This window comes from Bison bison, unplaced genomic scaffold (genome assembly GCF_000754665.1).
Source record: "Bison bison bison isolate TAMUID 2011002044 unplaced genomic scaffold, Bison_UMD1.0 scf7180017864491, whole genome shotgun sequence".
In the NCBI taxonomy this organism is placed as follows: Eukaryota; Metazoa; Chordata; class Mammalia; order Artiodactyla; family Bovidae; genus Bison; species Bison bison.
Genome location: NW_011495050.1, coordinates 15,548,355 through 15,567,947, shown reverse-complemented (window position 1 = coordinate 15,567,947; position 19,593 = coordinate 15,548,355). Strand labels below are relative to the sequence as shown.

General features: G+C 36.6%; 1 protein-coding gene across 11 annotated transcripts in view; it reads left to right on the top strand.

Moving 5' to 3' along the window:
• Window positions 1–19,593, top strand: part of OXR1 (oxidation resistance 1) — a 446,019-nt gene that overhangs the window by 377,908 nt on the left and 48,518 nt on the right. For all 11 annotated transcript variants that reach the window (XM_010863467.1, XM_010863466.1, XM_010863474.1 and 8 more), the window contains 3 exons: window positions 4,758–4,910; window positions 12,998–13,182; window positions 16,290–17,047. In XM_010863467.1, the coding sequence (XP_010861769.1) occupies window positions 4,758–4,910; window positions 12,998–13,182; window positions 16,290–17,047 (1,096 nt within the window). The remainder of the gene's footprint in view (window positions 1–4,757; window positions 4,911–12,997; window positions 13,183–16,289; window positions 17,048–19,593) is intronic.

The window sequence follows — 19,593 nt, the reverse complement described above, 5'->3', positions numbered from 1 at the left end:
CCATGAAGTGATGGGACCAGATGCCATGATCTTTGTTTTCTGAATGCTGAGCTTTAAGCCAACTTTTTCACTCTCCACTTTCACTTTCATCAAGAGGTTTTTTAGTTCCTCTTCACTTTCTGCCATAAGGGTGGTGTCATCTGCACATCTGAGGTTATTGATATTTCTCCCGGCAGTCTTGATTCCAGCTTGTGCTTCTTCCAGCCCAGCGTTTCTCATGATGTACTCTGCATATAAGTTAAATAAACAGGGTGACAATATACAGCCTTGACGTACTCCTTTTCCTGTTTGGATCCTGTCTGTTCCATGTCCAGTTCTAACTGTTGTTTCCTGACCTGCATATAGGTTTGTCAACAGGCAGGTCACATGGTCTGGTATTCCCGTCTCTTTCAGAATTCTCCACAGTTTATTTTGATCCACAAAGGCTTTGGCATGGTCAATAAAGCAGAAATAGATGTTTTACTGGAACTCTCTTGCTTTTTCCATGATCCAGCAGATGTTGGCAATTTGATCTCTGGTTCCTCTGCCTTTTCTAAAACCAGCTTGAACATCTGGAAGTTCACAGTTCACATATTGCTGAAGCCTGGCTTGGAGAATTTTGAGCATTACTTTACTAGCGTGTGAGATGAGTGCAATTGTGCGGTAGTTTGAGCATGTTTTGGCATTGCCTTTCTTTGGGATTGGAATGAAAACTGACCTTTTCCAGTCCTGTGGCCACTGCTGACTTTTCCAAATTTGCTGGCGTATTGAGTGCAGCACTTTCATAGCATCATCTTTCAGGATTTGAAGTAGCTCCACTGTAATTCCATCACCTCCACTAGCTTTGTTCGTAGTGATGCTTTCTAAGGCCCACTTGACTTCACATTCCAGGATGTCTGGGTCTAAGTGAGTGAGCACACCATCATGATTATCTGGGTCGTGAAGCTCTTTTTTTGTACAGTTCTTCTGTGTATTCTTGTCACCTCTTCTTAATATCTTCTGCTTCTGTTAGGTCCATACCATTTCTGTCCTTTATCGAGTTCATCTTTGCATGAAATTAAATAACTATAAATGCTGTAAATGCCAAATGTATAAATAACACATGAATTGTATATTATCTATATATTGTATAGTATAATTTAGCTTTGGTGCTTTTAAACTTAATTTAAAAACCAGGAGTTACAATTTTTAATATGTGCTTTTTAAATGATGGTGCTCTAATTATAACTTAGTCTTATAGTCTTAGAACAAAATTTTATATTTGAAATATGTGAAAACAGAACTTCATAGTAGGACTTAGTATTTATGTAGATTTTGGGAAAGCAGTTCTTTATATAGAAGAAATCTCTTTATTTGTAACATCACAAATAAATAGTTAAATTACTGAGTAAGAGGTTTCTTTAGATTCTGAATGGGAGCATTGTTTTCATAAAGAATTTAAAAACTGATTCTTCTTTGCTTTTTAACCTGGTTGCTAAAAAGTTCAAAGCCAGATCCAAACCCCAAGTACAGCACATAAAATTGCATTTAAGTTTTTCTTCACTCTAATATTTTTGTTTTTTATTTGTATTGTATTTTATTCTGCATGTTGGATTTAAAAGCCTCAAATTCTTAAGAAGTGGAATTTAAATAAATTCTGAGAGTGATAGTTAAACATAATTTATACAAAATAAATGATACTCATCATATTTACTGGTTAAGAAATGTACATTGCTTTAAAAATAACATTTTCTTTTAGATTATATTATGTTGTATGAAATAAAATGTTGGTATTTCTGTGCCTTGTATGGCTTTTCCTCCTCAAATTTTATATACCTTAACCTATGTGTTACCAGAGAACATTTCTACATATTTTCAGTCACTAAAGAGCAAAACCTCAATAAAGCCAAGGCAGCATGGGAAAAGGAGAGTTTGTAGTTGCTAATTAGCTTATGATAATGATTTATAATAATAGTCTACAAATTATATAATACTTAATCATATTGTACAGAAAAAAAGATGGCCTTTTTGGGTCACTTGTCATAAAATTGCTTTGCTTTTGCACATTTGAACAATTGAAGTGATTATTGAGGCTTGATAATTTTTAATTCTATATTTTTAAGAACCTTTCCATCCCTAGTGGCTAAAGCGAAATTGCAGAAAGAAGCTTCAGAAAGCAGTCAAATAAGCCTCAAAATCACCTTATTAAGAAACAGAATTTGTAAATTCACAGAAATACAGAGATGCTGATGCTTTGTATCAGTATGTATGTAAGTTAAAATGGATTCTGATTAAGATTCCTCCAAACAATTTTGATTTCTTTTAAAGAAATACTCTTTTGTGTTATAATTGAAGCATTTGTTAAACTAATCTGTGTTATTTTTAATAGGATTACATTGACAAATCGGAATTGCTAATGATACTGAGTTGTATAATAGAATTTGAGACTGTGATGTAACAACAGCAAACTGTTCTATAAGGTCTTATTTTTAAGGGAAATATTTGACAGTGTAACAAGGTACATACAGTTTTTGTGAATAATATGGTTATATAGTAGATGATGTTGTCACCTGATTTGAGAGTAAGTGAACAACATCACAAACTTTATTTGTAGTTTTGTGCCAACTTGCAGGGGACTTTCTGATGTCTTTGTATTAACTTTTTCCCCCTGTGCACAGTCATTTAGAAAAATATTTGAAATGGAAAGTACATAGTATTCTAGTTAAGCTCACTAGTTGATTTTTTGGCACTGTGGGTTTTCATCTCAGCTTCATCTTACTCATTGGGCAAGTTACTGAATTTAGCCAAGTATAAGTTTGCTCAAAAATTAAGGTAATGGAAAAAATAAATAAAAGTAAATTAAGGCAATAGTATATGTCTTATGGTTTTAATAATACTTAAATATAAAGATTCCAATTAATATTATTATTAATTCCCTTATTTATCATTTGTGCTAAATGAATTTATATATGATACAAAACTCTTAGATACAGTTCTGCCAGACACAATAGGATGAATGTGAAGTTAATAATTTGCATCATAAAATGAAAAAATTGATAATAATGATTTACAATGTCATGCAGCATTAAAATGCAATTTCATTTTAGATTTTTAAAAAATAAGCTATAGTATATTAAATGTAGTTGTTTTATAGTGTTCTTATCTGGTCTGTCTTGAAAAATATCTGTTGAATATCTGCTCAAGTGCTTGGGATTCAACCCTCCATTTTAGGAAGGGCATATGAAATTTAGAAAGGAATTCTAAAAATTCTTTCCTCATATAGGCTTAAGAAATTAGATCTACTTATTAGAGTAGGAAAAGTTACATTAAAATTTGGTAGCTCTTTTCAAGTATATAAGAGTCTGTGAGATTGACGAAGAAGCAGTCTTGTTAATTATTTCAAAAGGACAAGTCATAACTATTGGGTATTAATTACATTGTGGCAGGTTTTAGTTCAAAACTCTGAAGAACCTTGCTATTATATGAAAGCTATTTTATAAGTTATTGTGAATTTACTCATAAAACATGAAATGGTTTCGTTCAGTTCAGTTCAGTAGCTCAGCCGTGTCCGAGTCTTTGCGACCCCATGAATTGCAGCATGCCAGGCCTCCCTGTCCATCACCAACTCCCGGACTTCACTCAGACTCACGCCCATCGAGTCAGTGATGCCATCCAGCCATCTCATCCTCTGTTGTCCCCTTCTCCACCTGCCCCCAGTCCCCCCCAGCATCGGTCTTTTCCTTAAAACAGAAATTAAAAGGCACCTGTCTAATCGTCTTATTTTTGTACATAATACTGATCTTTGAGAGAACTATGAGTTCTTTGAACTTGGATATAAAAAATTTTAAGTGAAATCTAACGTTTTTGAGTATTAGGAATATAAGCAGTAATCTACAGAAAAGCACCAGACATACCTGTGACTTTGTCCCCAGCAGAACTCACATATTTTCAAATCAATTTAGTATTGTTGTAGATATCACAGAATGTTGTCTATGGCCATGTGCTTCAAAATTATCATTATAAGAGTCATCTCTAGATCTTTTTTATTTAATGTATTAATAAAGAATCATAGATACCTATATATCCAATTAAAAAGTGTTTTGATAATTGTGTTTCAATACAATTGTTTTTCTTTGTAATTTATTTTAAGTATTCAAAAAAAAATTCCCTTCTGTAAAGGAAGTCTATAGGCTTCACTGTGGAAATGCTCCATGGCATCAAAAAAGTTAAGAACCTATGATCTAACTAATTAATACCTTGTAAAATGTTACTGATAAACTCATTATAGCTTGAAATTTTAAAAAGTTCTTCACTGAATGGATTCTGCTGAATTCCTAGGTTCATAGACAAGCACTCACATTTTCTCTGTCCCAACACCTGAGGAACTTATTAAATGATCAGGACCAGTCATTCAATTCAGGAGCAACTGAATGTGTATGTGTGTATTGTGTATATTTAGGGTGGCAATATAGAAGAGATGGTTTTCAACATTTTCATGATGATTTATATATGTGTGTGTGTGTGTATATATATGTAAAAAAATCATTCTATAAATATATTCTCATTAAAGAAGTAATTGAAAATACAAGTTTAAGCTGTGCTGGAGATCTTTTCCAAATGTAAAAAAAGTGACTGTTTTCCCTTTTTTAAAATAATAAAAACATTTTGAGCTGATCTCCAGAATATGATGAGAAGGAAAAGTACTTACTGAGGAAAGCTATTCATTTGGCTTTAATAATGTGCTTAGTTTTATTTAGTTCACTGAAATGCCTTTATCTTTTTTTTTTTTTTTTTTAAAGACTCCTGATGTAGTCCACCCAAAAGAACCAACTCCCTCATCTGCTTTTACTGCTATTCGACCTGTACGAGTTGTATCTTCAACTTCTGAGGAGGAAGAAGCATTTACTGAGAAATTTCTTAAAATTAATTGCAGATATATTACCAGTGGCAAGGTAAGGAATAGCACTTTAGAAAAACTTTTAATCATTTTCTACTAGTAAAATATGACAGTTTGCATTTATATTTTTAGTCATCAGCATCAGCACCTGGTGATCATTGTAAAATAAGCTTGTGAAATAGGCAGTTCTTTTCCTTCACCATTGGAGAAGGAAATGACAACCCACTCCAGTATTCTTGCCTGGGAAACCCATAGACAGAGAAGCCTGGTGGGCTGGAGACCATAGGGTTGCAAAAGAATCAGACATGACTTAGTGACTAAATGTTCCTTCACCACAGGGGAAAAAAGAAACTTTTTAAGAAAAGGTTAGCAAGTGCAGGGTTTCTCTATCCTGGCCAGAATTCAAATCCAGTTTGAATCTGTGTTTTATCTGTCACAATTGTTGATTTTCTAAGGCAGAGAACTTGTGATATTCAAAGGAAATTAGTAAAAGTACCACAGTGTTCAGAAGAAATCCACGTATTTCCTAGAAAGTAAGTACCGTATGATACTACTGACTTGAGAAGTCACACATGAAAACCATTTCTTTATAGCTGTAATTCATAAATTATGAGTATTTGAGATAGATGTTTAGTGCTATAAATTTCCCCCATGTACTGTTTTAACTACATCCACAGTTCTGATATGTTGTATTTTTATTCATTACTTTCTCTCTATTTATTCTTTGGCCCATGGAATATGCAGAAGTTTCTTAGTTTAGTTTCTTTGTTACTTGGAGTTTTTTGAGATATCTTTCTGTTACTGATTTCTAATGTTTTTCCACCATGTGGTTAGAGAACATGACGACTATTTGAAAACTTAATGTTTTATGGTCCACAGTGTGGTAAATCTTGATACATGTTACATGTGTACTTGAAAAGAATATGTATTCAACTGTTATTGGGAGAAGTAGTCTATAAATATCACTTATGTCAAGTTGAGTGTTATTTTTCTGTATCCCTACTGATTTTGTTTTATTAATTATTGACTGAAGGATGTTGAAATACCTCTACAATTGTGGATTTGTCTATTTTCCCCTCCTCATCTATCAGTTTTTATTTTGTTATTTTGAAATGCTGTGCTTACGTACAAAAATGTTTGGGATTCTTAAATTGTCTAGATGAATTGATTTGTTTAATTATGATGAAAAACTGTTTATTCTTGGTAATAGTCTTTGCTGTGAAATCTGCTTTGATTGTTACGGATGTAGTCACTTCACCTTCCTTTTGGTTAGTGTTAACATGGTTTCTCTCTTGTCTTATTCTTAAAGTGGAATTCCATAGTTTACATCAGAATTCACTCTTTGTGTCCTACATTCTGCGGGTTTTGAGAACTGTATAATGATGTGTATCGAGCATTGCAGTATTATACAAAATAGTTTCATTGCCCCCTAAATCCTCTGTGCTCTGTTTGTTCATCCATCCTTTTCTTTGAACCCCTGGAAACTACTTACCTTTTTATTATCTCCATAGTTTTTCAGTTTGTCAGGGTCATACAGTTATTATAGAATCCTGAAGTTTGCTTCTTTCAGACTTGCTTCTTTCAACATGCATTTAAGAGTCTTCCATGTCTTTCATGGGCTTCCCTGCTGCCTCAGCACTAAAGAATCCGCTTGCCAATTCAGGAGACGCAGATTCAGTCCCTCGGTCGGGAAGATCCCCTGGAGAAAGAAATGGCAACCCACCTCAGTATTCTTGCCTGGAAAATCTCATGGACAGAGGAACCTGGCAGGCTACAGTCCATGGAGTCACAAAAAGTAGGACATGACCTAGGGACTGAACAACATGTCTTTTCATGGCTTGACGACTTGTTTTTGTTGCTGTGACTGTACAACAGTTTATCCATTCACCTACTGAAGGACATCTTGGTTGCTTTCAAGTTTAGACACTTAAGGAATATAGTTGCTGTAAACATGAATATGCAGGTTTTGTGTATACATATATTTTTACTTCCTTTGATTGAATACTAAGGAGTGTGATTGGTAGATCATGTGGTAAGACTGGGTTTAGCTCTGTAAGAAACTACCAAACTGCCTTTCAAAGTGGCTGCATTATTTTGTTTTACTGCCAGCAGTTGCTGAGAGTTGCTGTTGCTCCATATGCTTACCAGAACTCCCTATTGTCAGTGTTTTAGAATTTAGTTATGCTTGTTGGTCTTTAATGGTAATGCAATTTATACCTCCCTAATGATTTGTGATATTGAGCATTTTTTCATTTGCTTATTTTCTGTTCTATACAGTAGGGCTTTAGCTATCTTATTTTTTTTTTTAAGTTTTAATTTTTTAATCTAATACTTGCATATAAAGGACTTTAAAAGATCAACTAGTACAAAAGGGCATATAATGAAAAGCAGTAGATCCATGCCCACCCTTCTCAACTTTTGTTTTCCCAACCCAGAGGTAGAAACTTTTATATATGTCTGTTTAGAGGTTAACTCCATTTTTCCTAATAATATGCTTTTCTTAATGTTTCTTAACTTGATGACATGAGGCATTTTCTACTGACTTTCTACTATTTCCTTGGTTTTTCTATGCCCCCTCCCACATATGGTTGTGTCAACTATTTTTAACTCTTCTGTTTGTTACCTTATTCACTTTAAAAATATAACCACTTTATATTCACTAAATATATTCACTTTAATAATATAACTTTAAATTTGTCTTACCCTTTCAACTAGAGACAGTATCTGAACTTCCTTGTTAAGGAGAATAACACCACTATTCCGTTTCCTCCCCTCTACCTGCCAACTTGTTGCCTGTACTTGTCAAAGTTGGTTAATATTCCCATTCTGTTCTGTGACCATAATTAAGTCTTCCCTGCTTTGCCTAGAGATTTACTCTAAAAATGAAAAGCCATAACTAATATTTCCATTGTAATGATTATCTAAACACTGTTGACTGAATAGCAGAGTTGAGCACTATGATTGGATTTTCCGTGACTGCAGAGTCTTGATCCACATGTGCCAGTGTTCAGACTCCCTTTCTCACTCTCCAGGCAATGGTTGAAAAACAGTTACATCTGATGTTGCTTCATATTTGAAGCATGCTCTCCTTGTACAGTTTGAAATGTTTGTTTTTCTTTGTAGGTTCTGTTTGCCCTTGTTTTTTCTTTTGGGATGAGGAAATGTGTGTTTTCCAGATAATGTGATTAGCTTCTAACTTTATCCATCTATTGACTAGAATTGACTCTATTCAGTTGGAAGTCTGTTCACTTCTTTTTTCTAATTTGGAAGATTTGCTTCCTATTTGGACCATTTTTGTACATTTTATCTTCACTGAAGTCGTTAGTAACTTTTCCTTTTTTCCCCATTGGATGCCCTGTGGGGAGGATGCTCAGTGTCACTTCCCTTTGTTTGTGCTGTCTTTTGTTTTATGTATGCAAGAGCTTTGCAGCTATTTCTGAGGATTTTCAAGTTAAATTCTGTTCCTTGAATTAGCTATTTCCTTGAGATTCAACTTCTCATTATATCTTAGACTTTTTGGTTATATTGCAAGCTTTCCACGAATAATGATTTCTAGTCACCAATTTACATGAAAATATAGGTCAGTGGCAGGACAGGCCAGCAGGTGTGTGTGCCTGAGGTGAGCTGGTCACTTTGCTCTAGAGGAGGTGAGCTGGGGGTGGAGGTCAGCCATCCTGCTGCCTCCCCCAACCTCAGTGCCCCAAAGTTAGTTGCTCTATATATGTAGATGCAGGCAGATGTTGAGAATCACTGACTCCACGACTTAGAAGTAGGGGAAGATAATATATAGCTACCAGGCCAGGTCAAAGAAGGTTATCAGCGTGCAAGTGGGTCCCTTGCTAAAGGGAAGGTGCCTAGCCATGGGTCGAGGCCAGGCATGACAGCTGCACCACAAGGCCCGTAGACAGGGCTGCCACAGCCATCGGGCTGGTGTAGCCACCCATTCAGTGCCCGGAGCCCAGCGCTTCCTGCTGGCTCTGTGGCCAAATGGACACACATGGTGGGAATTGGTGGGGGAGGTGGATTGTGTGGCCACAGATATGAGTTGCTCTGCAAGGCAAATACCTTCCTCCTCTAGCTGCCTTTGGGCCACTGTGGTCTGTTTATCTATTTTATTATAGTAGTGTGCACAGGTCATTTCCAAACTCCCAATCTCTTCTCTCCACCTAGCCTTACTCCTGATAACCCTGAGTTTGTTCTCTTAATCTGAGTCTGTTACTGTTTTGTAAATAAATTCATATGTATAAACTTTTTTAGATTACACACATAAACGATACTACATATTTGCCTTACTCTCTGATTTACATGACTTCATATGATAAGTCTCTGGGTCCATGCATGTTGTGTATTTGGCATTATTTCACTGTTTTTAATGACAGAGTAATATTCTATTGTATATATATGCCAGTTCTCTTTATCCATTCCTCTGTCGGTGGGCATTTAGCATGCTTCCATGTCCTGGCTATTGTAAACAGTACTGCAGTGAACATTGAGATGTGTGTATCGTTTCGAACCGTATTTTTTTTCTGGATATATGCCCAGAAGTGGGATTACTGGAGCTCTATATGATAGAGTAGCTCTATTTTTAGCTTTGTAAGTAACTTTCTAAGTAGCTTTTTAAGTAACTTTTAAGTATACAAATTTACCTTTCCACCAGTAGTGTAGGAGAGTTCCCTTTTCTTCACACCCTCCCCAGCATTTATTGTTTGTAGATTTTTTTAATTAAATTTTTTTAAATTTTTAATTACTTATTTTTGGCTGTGTTGGGTCTTTCTTGATGCCCATGGACTTTCTCTGGTTGCAGCAAGTAAGGGCTACTCTAGTCGTGGTGCACAGGCTTCTCATTGCAGTGGTTTCTCTTGTTACAGAGCACAGGCTGTAGGGCCTGCAGGCTTAGATGCCCTGCAGCATGTGGAACCTTCCTGGATCAGGGATCAAACTTGTATTCCCTGTGTTGGCAGGCAGATTCTTCAACCATTGGACCACCAGGGAAGTCAGTGTAGATTTTTCTGATGATAGTCATTCTGACTGGTGTGAGGAGATATCTTCTTATATGTTTTGATTTGCATTTCTCTAATAATTAGGAGTTTGAGCATCTTTTTTCAGGTATCTCTTGGTCATCTCTGTGTCTTCTGTGAAGAAATGTCTGTTTAAATCTTCTGCCTATTTTTCAGTTTTTTTTTTTTTTAATTGCTGATCAATTTGATTATGATGTGCCTTGGTGTGGGCCATCATCCAAAAAATATACAGGTGGTCCAGTAGTTAAGAATCTGCCTGCCAATGCAGGGGACACAAGTTTGATCCCCGGTCCAGGAAGATTCCACGTTCTTGTCTTGTCTTGTGAAAGTCACTCAGTCATGTCCTACTCTTTGCAACCCCTTGGACTGTACAGTCCATGGAATTCTCCAGGCCAGAATACTGGAGTAGATAGCCTTTCCCTCTTCCAGAGGATCTTCCCAGAGATCAAACCCAGATCTCACGCATTGCAGGTGGATACTTTACCAGCTAAGCCACAAAGGAAGCCCAAGAATACTGGACTTCCCACTGGAGTGGGTAGCCTATGCCTTCTCCAGCAGATCTTCCCGACCCAGGAATCGAACGGGGGAGATAGCAGGCAGATTTTCAAGGAGCAACTAAACCTGCATGCTCCGAAATGAGAGTTTGAAAATGGGATTAAGAATGTATATATTAACTCTGTTGACTTAAAAAAATGCACAACATGCACAGCACCTCAGATAGCTCTGAGAAACTGTTCAGATAGGTAGTGGGGAAGCACAGTATATATGTGATTTTGGTAAAGGGGGAATACATGCAATCAAGCAACAATTTTTGGTAGGAAGTTTCCACTGGTCTTGTGAAGCTTCTCCTAGTCATAGGAAACAATTGTCACCATGAAGGATTTTAGTGCTTTCCTCGATATGAAGAGATGCAAGAATTGGCTCATAAAATCAGCTCCTGAGTATATCTAACTATCTAAAGACCTGCCCTACCAGTTTTCCCAGAGCAGAGTGCCACATTTCTACTCTCCACCCTAAACTCCTTCAGGGGATGTTGAAGGTCAGCAGCTGCAGCAGCACACGGTTTAATCTTTGTAGAGGTAGATGGCAAGCACCCATGGCAAATGCCAGTTAGTTGACAGGGCCCCATCATGGTATTAAATTCAGTCATACTTTGGGAGGCATTTCATGACCATCCATCCCACATAGCTAGGAATCATTTCTAGGTGATGATTTTGCTGATAGGCCATTCAGTGTGCTATTCCTGGACTAGGTCTTTATAGTCAAAGATCTCTGGACATCTGTCTTCTAATTATGATCCAGGAAAGTAATCCCTCTTCTTTTATCCTTCCATGTCTAGAATTGCACTATTAAAATCATTGATACCATACAGAACTATGTATTTGATCAACTGCTTCACATTACCTAGTCATCATTATTTTCATTGGAGGTTCAGTTACACCTTTGATATTGTAAGAAACAATAATCTTGTAAAACTGGCCAAGTACAAATAATATAGCTAGCAATATTATTAAGATCATAATTAGAATTAAGCCAGGAACTTCTATTAGGTTTAGCCCAGTGTATTCTCAGGTCATCTGATGTAGTCTGTTCTATACTAATCTTTCAGGGAAATTATATATTGGCACTGTCCATAAAGCTCCCAGTCCAATTTCCTAGTGTTACTAGGCTGGTTATCCTTAGCATAATTTAATTGTTCTCAAGATAATAAGTGCTAAGTCACTTCAGTCGTGTCTGACTCTGTGACCCCCTGTTAACTGTAACCCACCAGGCTCCTCTTTCCATGGGAAGGGGGGGCCTTAAATCTGAAATGACCACAGCCTGATGTTAACCTCATAAATCCATCCTATAATTGTAGGTTTGTTTTTTTTTTTTCCTTGGCTGAATTTTGCTTGTTGTTCTGATTGAGCTTGAGTAGTTTAGAAGAAAATTCATACTATGACCAGGGTCAAAACAGGCATTATTAATTGGCCAGATGAGAGGATCCCACCTACTAATACTGAATCACTTTATGCAGAAATCAAAGAAACATTGTAAATCAACAGTACTTCAGAAATAAATAAATGGATAAATAGTATGGGATTAAAGAATTTTTGGTACTTGAGTTGGAGTGATTAATGTTTGTAACTCAAATGTGGAGAGAGTATAGTATAAAGCATTGGACTTTTTGGATTTGGGATCTTAGTCCTGCCACTTATTAGTTAGCTGTGTTGTTGATTATTTATAACAAATTGTCTAGCCTCTCTCAAATTTAATTTTCTTGCCTCTATTCTCATTTCAGTACTATAATTATGAAGAGGAAATGGAAAAAATATATATAAAGCATGGTACATACAAAGCATTCAGTAAATATTAGCTAATATTAGTGGGATCAGCTTCTTATGTACTTCAGCTTGCTCATTTGTAAGATTAGAGGGTTGGATTCTTTATATTTGTATTGCTATTTTATATAAATATATTTAAAATGTCATAGCTTTTCATGATTAAAGTAGATGCCATATGCCTTAGAAGTCATAGAAGTCATCTAATCTATCCTATGCTACAGATGAAGAAACAGCCCAGAGGCTGTGCTTGCCCAAGGCCACATAACTAGGCTAGCAGAGTTAAGTAAGTTGAGACTTATTTTTAAAGATACTTTAAACAGATTATACTATTTTCCTTTTATAGTGGATTGGGTTATAGGCACATTATTTATTAAACTTGCATTGTCTGCATGAAACTATTTGATACCTTTGGTGAGGGAACAACACAAGAAGTTGTGTGCAAATTAATGTGAAACAAGGCTCATGCCTTTGGAGAACTGTAAAGTCCTCCATACACTACTGCAATTATCTTGCTGATGTAACTCAACAGTTTACTGAGGCTGCAGATTTTAATTCCTGACTCGACTGATTGACGGTGAATATAATATTCTTTGTACTTTGCCCTGCTAACAAGGAGAATTTACTGGGAAAATTTGGGTATTATTAAAAACATTTTCATGAGAATGCCATAGTGCTTGAGTGTACTACTTTTGTGTAAGGTAGGTGGCTTAACATGGGAAGAAAATCAGTAAAAATATCTAAAATAATTTTTGGAAATGTAAACTTTGAAGATTAAACATTATTTTCTTTTTTCATCTTAGGGCACAGTCAGTGGTGTATTGCTAGTTACACCAAATAATATAATGTTTGATCCACATAAAACTGACCCATTGGTTCAAGAGAATGGCTGTGAGGAATATGGCATCATGTGTCCAATGGAAGAGGTGATGTCAGCGGCAATGTACAAAGAAATTTTGGATAGCAAAATAAAGGAATCCTTACCCATGTAAGAGTGATATTTATACTCCTTTGCAGTTTTATTTCATCTAGTTAGTTGACCTTGGTCTAATAACTCTTAAGTATCTTTTAGTAGTTTTATTATGGATGCTTTTCATTTTATCAGTAATGAAACATAGTATTGAGAAGATTATTCTTTATGCACTGGAATAGTTAGGAATTGTTTTAAATTGATATTTGCATATTTGATCAGAGAACCTGATATTTAAAAATAACCTGTAGTATTCATTTAATTCAGTGTTTACCAGCCCTTTTTCTTCAGATACAGAATTCATAATTCTGTTATTTTTATTAGTAATTTAAAGTAATATCAGTAATCAAGGATACCTTTCAAATTTTCCTTAGAAGAGTCTGGAGAGTTGGGTGTGGGATTTGGGAGAGGTCATGAGCAAAGACCTGACATTAATAAAACTAGAGCAGCTTTGTCTTTTATTTACTGATTTATATGTTTGCATCCTTCTCTCTCAGGAAAGTATAAAATATAGGGGAGAAGACCCACAGATTGCACAAGTGTAAAGTTAACCTTGGAATGTACTGGTTATGGATTTTGTGTGTTTCAGGTAACAGGTGTGAGGTTACAGGTCAGCACAGCCTGTGAAAGTAATGACAGAGAGAAAAGGGAAGGATAATAAATAAAAGAAGAAAATAAAAGATAGGTATACAAAGAAAGGAATAGGAAAGTACAAAGGAAGAAAATTGAAATAGAAAAGAGCTTCCCTCCTTCTGCTGCTAAGTCACTTCAGTCATGTCCATCCCTGGGATTCTCCAGACAAGAACACTGGAGTGGGTTGCCATTTCCTTCTCCAATGCATGAAAGTGAAAAGTGAAAGTGAAGTCGCTCAGTCGGGTCTGACTCTTAGCGACCCCATGGACTGCAGCCTACTAGGCTCCTCTGCCCATGGAATTTTCCAGGCAAGAGTACTGGAGTGGGGTGCCATTGCCTTCTCTGAAGAGCTTCCCTCTTTCTATTTCTTCATAATTTATCATTCCTTTGTCAACGGTTTAAAAACTGTCTTCACTTTAACTGATACTGAGATTTCTGTCCCTGTAATAACCTACAAAGTTGATAATGATTGTTTTAAAATTAACCTTTGTGAGATAGAACTACTTACAAAAGAGAGAAAGTTATTTTTGTTTCTGAGGCAGACTACATAAATTGTTAGAATACCTAAGGTAGAATAAAATCATTTATTTAAGAATGTCCATTATACCTGCCACCCCAATAGATAACTGTTTTGGCTTGGTAAAGCATCTTTAGAGGTGCAGATTATTCCTAAGATTGCCTCTACTATTAGTTATTTAATATATCATCATCTAAAATCAGTCTGAGCAAATAAAGATTACAGTGGCAGGTAGAGAGGTGAGACAAAGGTGAAGGAGTGAAGGATTAGATTAAAAGAGAATTAAGATTATAGCTATGTCAGTCATGAGTGAGATCATTTTCTCTTGCCCTGATTTTCCATTTGTGTTAGGATACTTTGAGATTTTATTGAGTATTATGTGGTATGGTCCATAACTATTCTACACAGATGCTGTGGAACTCTTCCTCTTGTAAACCACTTTTTTTTTATCATTTAGAACATCACCTGGAAAGACCATCTATTTGATCCAAACATTTAAAAAAAATTATTCCAAAAAGACATTTAAATCCTGCCTTATGAATTGATTAAAAACAAATATCTGGCAACAGATCAGATAAATGAGTCCTGTGGTTTTGCAGAATAATGTTATATATGGTAAAAATGAGGTGTATAAGATTTTATTGGTTTTCTCTAGTCTTTTACTGGGAAGTTGATTTCGAAAGTATTGTTCAGGAACAATAGCAGCATGACTGACATTAAAAAAAAAGTTACAACACTTACCTAAATCTGTGTCCTGTTGGATTTACTTAATTTTATCTCTTACCTAAGGCTCTTCTACAGATAGTGTCTCAAACCTTTTTGCTGAGTTCCAGGACTCTTGCCTGGAAAATCCCATGGATGGAGCAGCATGACATGCATGCTGCAGTCCCTGGGGTTACAAAGAGCCCCACTTCACTTTCTTTCAGGAACCTTATGTGCAGTTTTAGTCGATCACCAGTAGATGACACTGTTACATATTTAATAGCACAGACTAGATGCTTGGATTTCTTAAGGTGAATCAATCATTGCAAGGAAAGTAGAGATAGGAATTGGACTTCAACTAATTGATACTTTTTTAAAAAGTATCAATTATAAAAATATCAAATACTAGAATAAGAGGAAAAGAGTTAGCCAACTTCACCATCCAGAGGTCACCAATAAATTTTGTGTCAACTTACTTCCCAGTCTTTTCTATCCTCAAACTTGCATAAATATTCTTTTCCCACTAAAAACTTATGTAGTTTCCATTTACTAGTTTTTAGCCATCATTTTAAATTGTTGATTTGTATATCATGCTGTAGTGTTTGTACGGCCTCCATGCAGAACTTACACTACCTAACCTTTGAACATTAGTGCTTGTATATTACAAATGGCATTAAACATGGAAATCTAGAAGTAACGATGAATCATTCAGCTAGCTAATATCTAACCTGTTAGCTGAACAAGTTCTCTTAGAATTGTTAAGAGTTGTCACTGGAACCATGAAGAATTCCTCTAAGTACTTTTGCCTTGATTCTGTTCAGGCTGATTTTTAGCTTTGCATTTGAGTCATTTATTTTAGTTTAATTTCTATTTAAATCTATATAAGCACTATGTGTGTGTACATAGTATCAGTCAATGTGCTTTATTAAACCATTCAAAATTTTAATCAAAACTTTAAGCCTATTTTTCATATTTCATCAGTGAGTAAATTTTAGTTTAGAAATACAGCTTCACCCAAAAGTTGTGTCTTCAACTTCTCTTCAGGTAGATCAGTTCAGTAAATCTAACATTGATATTTCCCATATCTTAAGTAGTTGATGCAGAAACTTAATTACTTGTTCTATATGAATCAGTTTTTTAGTATGCTATTAAGAGATGTATGCTTTGTCCTTTTAGAAAAGCCTTTTTAGTGATATTAATTCAGTGTTAAGTTTGTGGAAAATAAAATTCTATAATTTAAAAAATAATAACTCTAAATTTTGTTTACTGACAGAGAGATAGATCAGTTATCAGGAAGGGACTTCTGCCATTTAAAGAAAGTGACAAGAAGTAATACTGATGAACTAGACTCAAGAATCCGTGATGCAGCTAATGACAGTGCCAGCACTGCTCCTAGGAGCACTGAGGAGTCTCTTTCTGAAGATGTGTTCACAGAATCAGAACTCTCTCCTGTTCGGGAGGAACTTATTTCTTTGGATGAGCTACGACACGATAAATCATCTGGTGCGTCATCAGAATCTGTGCAGACCATCACTCAGAGCGGAGTAGAGTGTTTAGCGGTCATATCAGAGGCTGCTAGTACTCCTGATCACTTAAAATCTGGTTCTGGACATACTGCCAATGAAGTTGGGACTCTTTCTCTTAAAACTGGTTTAAATAATCTTGAAATGCCCACTAAGGAAGGAGATCAGGCTGCAGATAATCTTCAAAAAATATCAGGTCTTAAAGAACAAAGCACAGGTATAAAAAAAGATAACCAGGATTTTCCTCTTGATGAGAATTCACTACATCAAGAAGAAGTTGAAAAAGAAAGTATGCCTTGTGGGGAAGCAATAGAATTAAAACAAAAGCAAGTTGTCGACAAAGGAAAACAAGGAAGGGAACAAAATCAGGACTCAGAGACTGAGGTAGAAGAGCTACGGAAACTCTGGAAATCCCATTCCATGCAACAAACTAAACAGCAAAGGGAGACTATGCAACAGGTGTCACAGAAAGAAATTAAGCATAAAATAGCAACAGCCGATATAGAAGGTAAGTGTTGAGGAATATATTAAGTTAGTTTGTCTTACTGTGTATGGTCTCTCTTTTTGCTCACTGACTCAAAAGCTGCTGTATCTTAGGCCACTCTGAAGGATAATCTAGTGGCCCTTGACTGATGTTTCTATGGGACAAGTACATAGTGTCTGGTTTCTACTGTCTTATCTCACAGTGGATTGTACACATATTGAGCATCTTTTCCACCATGTTTAAGCATTCCTGATTCACTGCATTCTGTCTTTAAACAATTTATTTCTTGAAAATGCACACAAGTCTATAATACCTATGATTTCTCCCCCTCCTTTTTTTTTTCATTTAGTTCTTGGTATGTTACATCATTAGAATACTATTTAAAATTGCGTAGTGTGTTAGTTGTTCAGTCATGTCTGACCCTTTGCAACCCCATGGACTGTAGCCCACCAAGCTCCTCTGTCCATGGAATTTTCCAGGTGAGAATACTGGAGTGGGTAGACATTCCCTTCTCCAGAGGATCTTCCCAACCCAGAGATTGAACCTAAGTCTCCTGCTTTGCAGGCAGATTCTTTACAATCTGAGCCACCAGGGTAACCCCTTAAAATTGTAGATCAGATCAGATCAGATCAGTCGCTCAGTCGTGTCCGACTCTTTGCGACCCCATGAATCGCAGCATGCCAGGCCTCCCTGTCCATCACCAACTCCCGGAGTTCACTGAGACTCACGTCCATCGAGTCAGTATTGCCATCCAGCCATCTCATCCTCTGTTGTCCCCTTTTCCTGCCCCCAATCCCTCCCAGCATCAGAGTCTTTTCCAATGAGTCAACTTTTCTCATGAGGTGGCCAAAGTACTGGAGTTTCAGCTTTAGCATCATTCCTTCCAAAGAAATCCCAGGGCTGATCTCCTTCAGAATGGACTGGTTGGATCTCCTTGCAGTCCAAGGGACTCTCAAGAGTCTTCTCCAACACCACAGTTCAAAAGCATCAATTCTTCGGCGCTCAGCCTTCTTCACAGTCCAACTCTCACATCCATACATGACCACAGGAAAAACCATAGCCTTGACTAGACGGACCTTTGTTGGCAAAGTAATGTCTCTGCTTTTGAATATGCTATTTATGTTGGTCATAACTTTCCTTCCAAGGAGTAAGCGTCTTTTAATTTCATGGCTGCAATCACCATCTGCAGTGATTTTGGAGCCCAGAAAAATAAAGTCTGACACTGTTTCCACTGTTTCCCCACCTATTTCCCATGAAGTGTTGGGACCGGATGCCGTGATGTTTGTTTTCTGAATGTTGAGCTTTAAGCCAACTTTTTCACTCTCCACTTTAACTTTCATCAAGAGGCTTTTGAGTTCCTCTTCACTTTCTGCCATAAGGGTGGTGTCATCTGCATATCTGAGGTTATTGATATTTCTCCCGGCAATCTTGATTCCAGTTTGTGTTTCTTCCAGTCCAGCGTTTCTCATGATGTACTCTGCATATAAGTTAAATAAACAGGGTGACAATATACAGCCTTGACGAACTCCTTTTCCTATTTGAAACTAGTCTGTTGTTCCCTGTCCAGTTCTAACTGTTGCTTCCTGACCTGCATACAGATTTCTCAAGAGGCAGATCAGGTGGTCTGGTATTCCCATCTCTTTCAGAATTTTCCACAGTTTATTGGGGTCCACATAGTCAAAGGCTTTGGCATGGTCAATAAAGCAGAAATAGATGTTTTTCTGGAACTCTTGCTTTTTCTATGACCCAGCAGATGTTGGCAATTTGATCTCTGGTTCCTCTGCCTTTTCTAAAACCAGCTTGAACATCAGGAAGTTCACAGTTCACATATTGCTGAAGCCTGGCTTGGAGAATTTTGAGCATTACTTTACTAGCGTGTGAGATGAGTGCAATTGTGCGGTAGTCTTTGGCATTGCCTTTCTTTGGGATTGGGATGAAAACTGACCTTTTCCAGTCCTATGGCCACTGCTGACTTTTCCAAGTTTGCTGGCATATTGAGTGCAGCACTTTCACAGCATCATCTTTCAGAATTTGGAATAGTTCAACTGGAATTCCATCACCTCCACTAGCTTTGTTCGTAGTGATGCTTTCTAAGGCCCACTTGACTTCACATTCCAGGTTGTCTGGCTCTAGGTGAGTGATCAGACCATCGTGATTATCTGGGTCGTGAAGATCTTTTTTATACAGTTCTTCTGTGTATTCTTGCCATCTCTTCTTAATATCTTCTGCTTCTGTTAGGTCCATACCATTTCTGTCCTTTATCGAGCCCATCTTTGCATGAAATGTTCCTTTGGTATCTCTGATTTTCTTGAAGAGATCTCTAGTCTTTCCCATTCTGTTGTTTTCCCCTATTTCTTTGCATTGATCGCTGAGGAAGGCTTTCTTATCTCTCCTTGCTATTCTTTGGAACTCTGCATTCAGATGTTTATATCTTCCTTTTCTCCTTTGTTTTTTGCTTCTCTTCTTTTCACAGCTATTTGTAAGGCCTCCCCAGACAGCCATTTTGCTTTTTTGCATTTCTTTTCCATGGGGATGGTCTTGATCCCTGTCTCCTGTACAATGTCACGAAC